We start from the raw sequence: 11,258 nt of genomic DNA on the forward strand, positions 1-11,258 counted from the left end.
CCCAATCTATTTGGTGTTCTGTGAGCTTTTTATATGGTTATAGTTAGCTTTTTCTCTAGATTAAGGAAGTTTTCTTCTACACCCTCTTCTATTCTTGTTATTCTTAGGTTTGGTATTTATATAGTGTCCCACATTTCCTAGATCTTTTGAGTTAGGAACTTTTTTACATTTTTTTTTTTTTTTTTTTTTTTTTTTTTTTTTACTAATGTATCAGTTTCTTCTATGGTATCCTCTAAACCTGAGATCCTGTATTCCATCTCTTATATTTTGTTTGTGATTCTTGTGTCTGTAGTTCCTGTTCTCTTTCCTAGGATTTCCATCTCCAGGGTTGCCTCCATTCATGTTTTCTTTATTGCTTCTATCTCCATTTTGAGGTCTGGTACCTTTTATTCTTCTCCTGTTTGATTGTATTTTTCTGTATTTCTTTAAACAATTTATTTGTTTCCTCTTTTAGGGCTTCTACTTGCTTGTGTTTTCCTGTATATCTTTAAGGGAATCATTTACATCCTTTCCAAATCTTCATGAGATGTAAAGATCCCTCTATAATATATCATGAGTGCCTATTAAGTGAGTGCTGGAATATGAATTCCAGTCCTCATGACATTGTTGCAAGAGCTATTCATGTTTAAGCCATCTCTCCAGTTGTAGTTTTGCTCTATCAAAAAAAAAAATTTTTTTGTCACCATGATAATTGATTCTAAAGACCAGAGAAGAGTAGGAAAGTTGGGGTGGTGGTGGCGAGGGTAGAAAACAAATAGGAGTAAATAGGAATATAGAGAAGAAAAATAAAATGAAGAATATTAAATTGAAAAAGGTCAGGTTAAGGGATGTATAACACACACTGCAGTGATAGATTAACAGTTACTCCACAGGAGGAAAAATCTGGAAGCTCAGGCAACTGATAATAACTTCTTGTTATGTTTAAAAGTATGAAATCTGTGATTTTTGTACTCTAGACCATAAATACATTTGTATTTTGCTATCTCAGTTTACCTCAAAATAAGTTAATAGGGAATAGATTTTAAATTAACTATCTTACTTTTTTTTTCCTGGATAACTAGAAAAGCAAAGTTAAAGTTCTGATAGTCCTATAAAAATATTAAATTACAATACAAAGATATAAATTATATATTTTACCTCAGTAGCACTTGCCAATCAAGTTAATATAATAGCCAGAAATGAATATGTTTTTAAAAAACTGTCTTTCTTCCCTTCCATCCCTCTTGCTTTTCTCAGGAAGAAAAATTGATATAGCCAGTTTGGATGACACTCTGGGGAAGATGCAGATTCACCTCTCAGAAAAATCACTAGAGAAGCTGATTGAAGCCCTGCCTGGTGAGTCTTATAAAAACACCATCCCTTTGAAGAGTCTTGTATCTGTGATCATGAATATGAGACTTTCCAAAACTAGTGCCCTCCGCATCAAAGGACTTTTGCAGAATTTAGGGAAGAATTTATTCCTAGTATGATGGTAAGTCTTAGTTTCCATTAAAAAAATCTTCAGGAATAGCAGGGGGGGGACTAAAGCTCTATCTGCAGGTCATTGTTCCATTTAACACTTTTCTTTAGGAAGAAAACTTTGTCTTTATTTCCTATTTCCTGAAAATGTTCAGATTTATTTATTTATTGTTTATCTTTATATGTGTACTCATTTTGTGAATGTATACAGATTCCCTGAATCCACGGATAAAAACCACAGACATAAATGTTACTCAATTTCAGCTTGCCATGTTGGCTCAATTGCTGGGCATTATTAAACTCCCATGACTAGTGTGCCCTCCTCAATACTCTTAGCACCCTACATCTGTCCTCAACTTTAGTTTCTCAGTTAAGTGGCCTGTGTCCACTCAGCCTGAGATATCACATGGCCACTTGACTTTTCTCTCTCTGAAGCATGGCGAACTCTCCCCCTCTCTTTTCCTATAGCTAAAAAGAAGACTGATCTCAACAAATTAATGGATATAGTAAACACTGAAAAATGTTAATAAGAAAGTATCCTGAGTCTAAGATCCTATTTTGCTATAATTTTAGTATACTGAGTTATCCAATTATCTACTTATTATTCCTTTTTACATTTGTATTGTAGAAAGTCCTATCTAATATCTTAGGGCCTGATTATATATTGTCTACATTAAGCAATGCTGTACAAAATGCTGATGGCATTCTCTATGAAGGTTTGCCAGTGTGGCCCTTCCTTATAAATAGGCCCAGAGAAACTGTTATTATGGGATAAAAGAATGAATGGTGGCTGGATATGGTAGTGTATACCTTTAATACCAGCACTTGAGTGACAGAGGCAGGAGGATCGTTGTATATTCAAGGCTAACCTGGTATGCAAAGTGAATTCCAGACCAGTTAGGATTACTTAGTGAGACCCTGCCTATAAGTTAAAGAAAGGAAGAAAGTAAGAAGAAAGAGAAAGGGAGAAAGAGAGAGAGAGAGAGAGAGAGAGAGAGAGAGAGAGCAAACAAGCATGGGCTGTCTCATAATTAAAGAAAATAAGTGAACATGGCAGTATCATTGAGTAATATGCATAATCTATATATGATATATCTATCTAGTCCTATCATTATTAATTTAACTAGGAATCAGAAAATAAGCCCCATTTCCATGTGGAAATTGTATCATTACTGATACAGATTGGTAGGCATCTTTGTGCATTTCTTGTCCATACAGCAGTTAATACTTCGTAAGCATGAAAGTTTGTGTGTGCTTAGAGTCCCTAGGTCTTTGGTTAGAGTCTCATTCATTTGTATTTTCTTCTATTAGAAGGAGAAAAGATTGACCTCATCGATATAAGAAGTATCCTGCATTTAAGGAATATCTCTGGAGAAAGCATAGAACTAAAAAATATTTCTACTGATGGTAAGAATTTTAAATTACATAGCATTTAAGATAATTTACAGTGACATCTGTTCCATGAGGACATTCAGTATTTTCATGTAGAATGCCATTTGCTTACCAGAAATTTTTCAAAAAGAAAAGACTTCCAAGACTTTAGAACAAATTTCTAGTAACTCCCCTTTAAAAGGAAGTTTAACTGCACTATGCAAAATTTTCAGACTGTCTGCTCTTGCCATTAGCCAAAAACTGCCTGTTGGTGCTTCAGAAACCAGTGGTTGGGCAGCTTCAGTACTAAGCTGGGAAAAAAGAAATAAAATAGAGGGGCGATCAATTAAAGGAGAGAAATGAAATAAGTTAGAGATAGGTGGAATGCCAAGAGGGGTTAGACATGAACAGGTAGAGAGGCCCATAGAAAGGGCTGATGTTCTATAACTGTGCTGAATATTGCAATTATATCATTGTAAATATTGACAGCAAACCATAATGTCTATCACTCTGAAGTACTGCTTTTAGAATGGCTCAATTAATCACTTGCAACCTGATTTGTACCTTGCATGCAGACATTCGAGAATTCTACCAAAAGAAATTGGCTGAGAGTGTGGAAGACTTTGAAGGTGAGTGTGGGTCGGATAGGAAAGGAAGATGGATCTGAGAGCCTCACGCTTTCTGTTTGTGCAACTTTCTAATAATTAAGATTGTGATTTCTGACACCCATCTCTGTATTCTGATGTCATGTAAATATTTCTTTTAGAAATTTGCATGGATTCTTACAAATAATCATGTTTGTTCTATGGAAGAAGGAAATGAAACAATTAGATGCCATGCTAGCTCTTTAAAAAATAAATAAAAGCCTGCATACATAATAATATTGGTTGATACATGCAATGTGGGCACTGAAGAGATATAAACAAATGATACTTTTTGTTTAAAAATCTTGGGTTTGTTAACTATGAATTCTCAACTAACCAGCTAACAAAAACTAGATCAGGAAAGATATCCTGGTTGTCATTCTGGTGTCGATGTCTCTGGTACAGTTGGGAAGTCTCCACTGGGCGTTGGTCTTTGTGTGTTAGGATCACTCTAAGGCCTTTAAGTAAGACAGTAATTAAAGTTTACTTACCTCTTTTTCTATAGAAAAAAGTATTGATGTTCATGAACTGGAGCCTGTTTTGCAAACCATAAATGTGAAGCTTTCAGGAAGTCAAATGAGTGACCTTAAGGAAAACCTGCAGGTTGATGGTAAGATATATTTAAATTGTGTGTGAACATTGGATAATGGCAGCTTCTTCACAAGAATCCCCAACATTCCTGTTCTGTTTTTTGTTTTTGTTTTCAAGACAGGCTTTCTCTGTGTAGCCCTGGCTGTCGTGGTAACTTGCTCTGTAGACCAGGCTAGCCTCAGAAATCCGCCTGCCTCTGCCTCCCAAGTGCTGGGATTAAAGGCCTGTGCCACCATTGCCTGGCAACATTCTTGTTCTGTACTAAGATTTTACATAAGCAAGCATACGATAGTAGTAAGTTCCATTTCTCCATATCAAAAATTATATTTCAGCCATTTCATTTGTCTCTATTGATAATATGATTGTCGATCACGCACAATTAAACTGGAGATTTAGAAAAGAGACCATTGTAAGGATGCTCCACAGGGTGGACAGAAACAGAAACAGTTTAACTCCAGAAAATTTCCAAAAAAAAAAAATTGCCAAGAGGAAAAATTCTTTAAATATTAATCCTTCTGGGGATGAAGAGATGGCTCAGTGGGTAAGAACACTGGCTGCTCTCAAAGAGAACCTGGGTTCAATTTCCAGCACCCACATGGTGACTCACAAAGACCTGTAACTCCAGTTCCAGGGGATCCAACACCTTCTTCCGACTGCCTCAGGCACTCCATGCACACGGTGCACACACATATATGCGAGCCAAACACCTACACACATGCAATAAAACAAAAAGCTGTCACTCTCCCATCCACTCCACTTGTTGCATGAATAAAATTAGTAGAAAAGGAATGAGTGGTTTCTTAAAGCCTTCTTTTTCTACTTGAAAAGTTTAGGAGAAATTTATATAGCCATTTTCCTAACTTTCAACACATGTTTGTGGGTCTAGCCATTCCAAGAAAAAGTCGTGAGACTGACTAAATAAAAATGATTAGGATAATGTGGAAAAATAAGATGTGTCTTTTTACATGAGGCATGTGACTGTTTCAGACAGAAGGTCATACACAGCACAGAGACCCCTCCCCATCACAGAGTGATTCTCAACTCTTGTGATTGAGTCCAATGAGGGGAGCCTATTTATTCTGATTGCTCTTTATCTCCTAACTTTAATCACTTGACCTTTTCTAAAGTCTTCATCATTATAAGTAAGTGACAGTTGTCATTGTCTCTTTAACAGACAGTGGGAAGACTTCATTCAGAAGTTTGTTGGATTCCCTCACAGCAATTGTAGGTTAGTAAGAGATTCATTAGGGCTGGGGGGGTGCAGCTCCATGACAGAGCTCTTGTTTACTGTGTGCACACTCGGTGTTCAATTCCCAAAACCACAAAAAAACTAAAGCGTTGGATGAATCCGTCCACTGCCAGGCTGCTTATTAAGGAAATGCGTGCGTTCAGTTGTCTAGAGTTGGAATTCAGATTATCTTCATTTCAACAACAAAGGTTTTTAAGCATTTCGTAACAATATCTTAAGTTTTTATCCTGTGGAGTATTCGTACAGACTTGGCTTTATGCTTGATATTTACCATAAACTGGGTTAACAATCTAGATGGTAAGGTAAAACAAAACCGTACAAAAAGTAGTCAGTTCATAATGAAGAGAAACTACCCAAACACCCTACGATGAATAAAGTATTCTGGATACACTCAAAATACTTACCTGTGCTTCCAATGTTTAAAGCAAAAGAATTAGGTATTGAAGATGTGAAAAGTGTTCCAGAAGATGTGGAGTTGGAAGACATGGAGAAAGAGAAACTACAGCTCTTAAAAAGCCAGCTACCTGACGGTAAGCTCTCCCACTGCGTGCTGCCTACAAAGACGTAGAATTCTGCAACTTTTGTGAGGCATTTCTTTGCCTATTGAGAAGTATAAAGATTTCCTCATTTTCAATATGCACTGACAATTATATTGTATAAATAAAGTCCTAGCTTTGACATTGTCTTTTGGCTTGTGGATCATCTCCCTTTACAATCTATCAATCTGCCAGTAGGACAAAGAATTGTCTGTTCTTCATTTGTCAGGCTTTTTGTTCTTCCAAGTCAGGATCTCTCTGTGTGTCCCTGGCTATCCGTGTACTCGCTCTGTAGACCAGGTTGGCCTCAAACACTCAGAGATCTGCCTGCCTCTGCCTCCCATGCCCTGGGACCACCACCCAGCTCTACTTGACCTTTTAATCCAATGAGAAAACATCCTGAAGATAATAATAAGGAGCTGAGAGATGAGAAATCAAAATAGATGAGATTTTACCGGATGTTCAGAGAATAAGGAGTGCTTTCTGCAGAGCACCAGCCTTAAGTGGTTTTTTTTCCCCCTGTAAGGTTATTTATTTATTTATTTATTTATTTATTTATTTATTTGAAAATAGAGTTCTCTCTCATATTAGTGCCAACCTTAAAAGCTAATGGCGAAGTAGAATGACCGAAATAAGTCTTTCTCTGTTTTACTGTATCAAAATTTTATTTGAAGATAACTTGAAGTCATTCTGGGGCAGATCATAAGGTCTGACCTTCTGAAATCACAGTTTTGATGTACATCCCAGCTAATGTGCCCATCAATCACTCTTTGTGATCTGTTTCTATAGCTCATGAAAACACTTTTAGGAGCAGGCTGATAGATGATACAATGACCTCTCTTAAAAGTGAATGTGGAGCCAGACGGTGGTGGCTCACGCCTTTAATCCCAGCACTTGGGAGGCAGAGGCAGGCGAATTTCTGAGTTCGAGGCCAGCCTGGTTTATAAAGTGAGTTCCAGGACATCCAGGGCTACACAGAGAAACCCTGTCTTGAAAAACAAAACAAAAACAAAACAAAACAACAACAACAAAACAACAACAAAAAAGTAAGTGAATGCGGAAGCCTGCAGAGGGCTCCACTAGAGGACTCAAGCTCAGTTCCCAGCACTTACATTGGGTGGTTCACAATCACCCATAACTTAAAGGGATCTAAGACCTCATTCTGACTTCTGCAGGCACTGCACTCATTCCTGCTCAGGCACACACATAAACATAACTAAAAATAAAGTAAAATAAATGGTTTTTAATGAATGGTAACAAAGAGAAGGCAGATGAGTATGTGATCCATACGAGTTTTTGCATACTATATCCTACATATTAAAATGTAGGTCCTTCCATCTTTATATGATATATCATATGGACAGATCATTCAAGGTTGATAAAATGATCTGACCTTCATTAAGTTTTTATATTCTAAATGTATGTCCAATACACTTTTAAAAAACTTATTAAGTAGTTAGCGTCCAGGTGAGGGTGGGTGCACTTGCCCAAGTGGGATCTGTGGAGGTCAAAGGTTGGTGTGCAGGGTCTTCCTCAACTCTCCCATTTGTGTATGTGTGTGTGTGTGTGTGTGTGTGTGAGAGAGAGAGAGAGAGAGAGAGAGAGAGAGAGACAGACAGACAGACAGACAGACAGACAGAGACAGAGAGATTCTCTCACTGAGCTTTAAGCTCACTAATTTGGCTAGACTAGCTGACCAGTGGGCCCCTGGGATCTTCTTGCCTCTGCCTACCAGCTTTTATGTCATAGAAATGAGATATAGCTTTCACATGGGTTCTGGGATCCAAATTAAAGTCCTTTTGAGTGTGTGAATCAAGCACTTTACACACTGAGCCATCTCTGTAGCCCACATACTCTTTCCAAAAAATCAGCAGTCATTGCTTTATTATTTTTACTACCATATATCCCTGTCTGGCTTAGAATTCTCTATTTAGACTAGATTGGCCTCAATTTTATAAGTGAGCCTCATAACTCTATCTCCCAAGTATTGTTATTATAGTCATGCAACACCACACTAGCCTGCACACACGCACGCACACACACACACACACACACACACATGAAAATGAAAGTTTTGTCCAAAGTTTTAACTTTTAAGTATAAAGGAAGAGTATTGATTGGATTTTTTTCTTTTAGTAAATCTATATGTTTTCACAGCCTAGTTATTTCTTTATACTGTTGCTACTTCTAAAATGCAGTAATAAAAATTTAAATATCAACAATAGAAACAAGTCAAATACCTTCTTATGTTTACTTAAGGTTTTTAGATTTGTATCTTATGTGCATTGTGTCTAGCCATAGATGCATATAATGTATGACAAGAATGTGGAACTCAGAGGGGAACTTGTAGGCATGGGTTCTCTCCTTCTACAATGAGGGGTCTGTATAAAGCAGCCCAGTCTACAAAGCAAGTTCCAGGCCAGCATGGGCTAAATAGAGAGACTTTGTTTTGAAAGCAAAACAATACATACATACATACATACATACATACATACATACTAAATATAGCAACAACAGAAATCAAACAACAAAAATATCTCATTTCTCAGTCATGGAACTATATACATAGACACAGTAATAAAGTAAAAAATGTGTATGAAAAAGCAATACTTTGCCAGCTCCCATAGTCCAGCATCAGCCACATCCCTCAACACCAAAAATAGTTGCTAATTTCAATTACATACATGTTTGCTTCCTTTTTAACCAGTTACATATGCATCATTGAATACTAGAGGTATTCTTATTTTTAACAATATAAATTGAGTTATGCTGTATATATTCCATTACTTCTAGCTTTACACCTACCCTGTATAGGGTACACCCATGTCTTCATTTTTTATAATTATGACCCCTTCTTCTATGAATAGCAGTTGTACAAACACACTGGCACTCTGGAAGCATGAGTTTCTAGAGTGCATGTTTGAGACTCACATTGCTAAGATTTATGTAATTTATGACTCCTGTAAGCCTGCAGAAGTCGGAGTCAGTGCTCCATCTTTGGCTCACATCACTATATGAGACAATCAGTGTCAAAGACCAAAATGAGATTCAGAAAAAGGGGTCAGCGCATATTGTCAATGTTCTTCCCTTTCCATTAGATCTGGGGATGGCAGCTCCTACCCCTTTGTCCACTCCTCATTGCTCAGAAGAAGGTGCTTTGATCATTTATCCAATATACAGTTGTCTCGGCAGGATGGTTGTTCTAATCAGCATAATTAGAAACAGAACTTGATCGTGTACTTTTGTTAGCAATAGAGGTATTTAATCCGGAAATTCAGAAAAAACAAGTTAAGCTCCACCCATCACCAGCACTTCTTGATTGACTTTCCCTTTGCTGTGGATGATTTGGCAGTTGCTCAAGCATGTAGAGCATTTCAGTTCTAACTCCAACACCATCATTGACCCTACTCCCTATATATGAACAGTCTTTATTAGACCTTGATCTTTCTCGTGAGATTAATAATAATAATAATAATAATAATAATAATAATAATAATAATAATGCACAGTAGTGTTAATGGTCACATTACAGCATCAGTGATTTTCCTAATATCCTCTTTTCCCAAGAATGGATTCCTGATTCCAAAAATCTGGATATTCTTTTACAAAGAGTGGGAATCAACCTTGAAGAACAGGAGATCAGTGATCTGCTACAAAGTCTGCCGGTTGGTGGTAAGCATTTAAAATAGATTGGGATTTCTCAGAGAATATGTGGTTCTGTAAGAGGATCTCTGAACACTCGTAGGTGACATTAAGAAGACACAAAATAGGAAAGAAAGTTTAATCTGAAAGTGAATGTGTTTTTGACTCTTGACCTTTTCTTTAACTTATTTTTTATTTTGTGTGAGCATGTGACCAATATCACTACTAGACTGGGGCAGAATTTGAGGGACACGATGCTATTGGAGAAAGGAAAGATATAGAGAGGATGGAAGGGCTTTGGTAAGGTAAAGGGGGTGGGAAGTTAAGGGTGAAAAGCACAGCCACCAGGGAGGAATTTTTAAATATCGTTTGTCCTCTGAGTCCCCACCATCATCGTCAGGGACATTTAAGAAACAGAAAGGTTGAGGAGACATTAGAGATGTTAGAGTCATTTCTCATGTAAGACAGACTGTGTTCTCCAAATGTCTCACAAGGATTCAGGCCTGAATGAACAGCATACACATCATTGCTCATACTAAGGTTTGGGTTCCCACAATTCCAAGGGAAACTCCATGGTCCAAAGACTATGTTCCCAGACTGCTAATCTTTGGTGAGCTAGCGACAAACTCTTAAATTTAGTTGGATTAGGGGTGGGTTAGCTACCAAATCAAATAAGTAAAAGTTAAATATGTTAACCTGAGAATATTTCATTGGGGGCTGTCTCCATAAAACATAACCCAAACAACTTCTGACCTTAGAGAGATCCAATCTTGTCTATGTTGTAAGAGTTTCATCTAATTCTGTCACTGCAAAGGATAGGCAATGTTCTTTTAACCGTTTATTCACTCTTTAATTTTTATTGCTTGCAACCTACCAGACAGAATGTGGATTATGTAATTATTTCTTTCACTTGTGATGAATGAATGATGCAGTCGTGAGAAAAACCAAGTTGCAGACGTGGCACCATCCATTTCTAAAACAGAAAGTTAATTTTAGATTCATAGGACTACCTGAAATTATGATCCAGTTGTTCTTTTTCATACTGTCAGCATGAACAGGGTTGTGAGGAAAAACTACACCTGTCATGTGGAGACACCCTCTAGCCTTGCCACTGGTTTTAATTTGTTTTCAAACAATTTCAGGTCAACCAAGCCATATGAGAAGAGATTGTTAGACAAACAATGGGCAGGTAGAATGAGTGTGCCTCTCTTCTTTTAAATCAGCATTATGGTTTTACATACACTACATACTGATCATCTGATCATTTGAGGTGTTGACTTTAGGAGTGTGGGAAATGTAATGAAGCCTCCTGAAATGCTAGGGTTCTAACCTAGGTCCACAATGAAGTTAGAGGCACAGAAAAGCCCTTGAACTTCACATTTGTGGTAAAACTTAACACATCAAAGCGATGTAAGCATATCGGAGACACCTTCATTTATCTGAAATTCATCCTGTCTACACAATACTCATTTCAAATAGCCCTACACTTAGTAGGTTCTCACCTATTTGTTTCTGAAAACTCCTGGTGACTCAGTGAAACACATTTTATTTACTTTCCTGACTTAGCTGGCTCTACTGTAGAGATAATGTGGTGAATTTTCTACCTCAGTAGGACCAGAAGAAAAAAAGAGAATCTATTCGGCCCAGGTATAGCCACCATATTAGCAATATATAAATTTGTATATAAGAGTACATTTTGCGAGCTTCCGAGTGACAGAGGGGGTTCAGCGTCCTCCTCTGCCCCTTCCCTGCAAGTGGAGGGCCTAC

The 11,258-nt window shown here is 37.4% G+C and overlaps 1 protein-coding gene across 2 annotated transcripts in view; it reads left to right on the forward strand.

The window, feature by feature from the left end:
- Nucleotides 1–11,258, forward strand: part of Efcab3 (EF-hand calcium binding domain 3) — a 316,604-nt gene that overhangs the window by 25,892 nt on the left and 279,454 nt on the right. For both annotated transcript variants that reach the window (XM_031352655.1, XM_031352656.1), the window contains exons 9-15: nucleotides 1,237–1,335; nucleotides 2,770–2,865; nucleotides 3,405–3,458; nucleotides 3,979–4,083; nucleotides 5,239–5,292; nucleotides 5,739–5,843; nucleotides 9,417–9,521. In XM_031352655.1, coding sequence (XP_031208515.1) covers nucleotides 1,237–1,335; nucleotides 2,770–2,865; nucleotides 3,405–3,458; nucleotides 3,979–4,083; nucleotides 5,239–5,292; nucleotides 5,739–5,843; nucleotides 9,417–9,521 — 618 coding nt within the window. The remainder of the gene's footprint in view (nucleotides 1–1,236; nucleotides 1,336–2,769; nucleotides 2,866–3,404; nucleotides 3,459–3,978; nucleotides 4,084–5,238; nucleotides 5,293–5,738; nucleotides 5,844–9,416; nucleotides 9,522–11,258) is intronic.

Source organism: Mastomys coucha, unplaced genomic scaffold (genome assembly GCF_008632895.1).
Source record: "Mastomys coucha isolate ucsf_1 unplaced genomic scaffold, UCSF_Mcou_1 pScaffold5, whole genome shotgun sequence".
Lineage (NCBI taxonomy): Eukaryota > Metazoa > Chordata > Mammalia > Rodentia > Muridae > Mastomys > Mastomys coucha.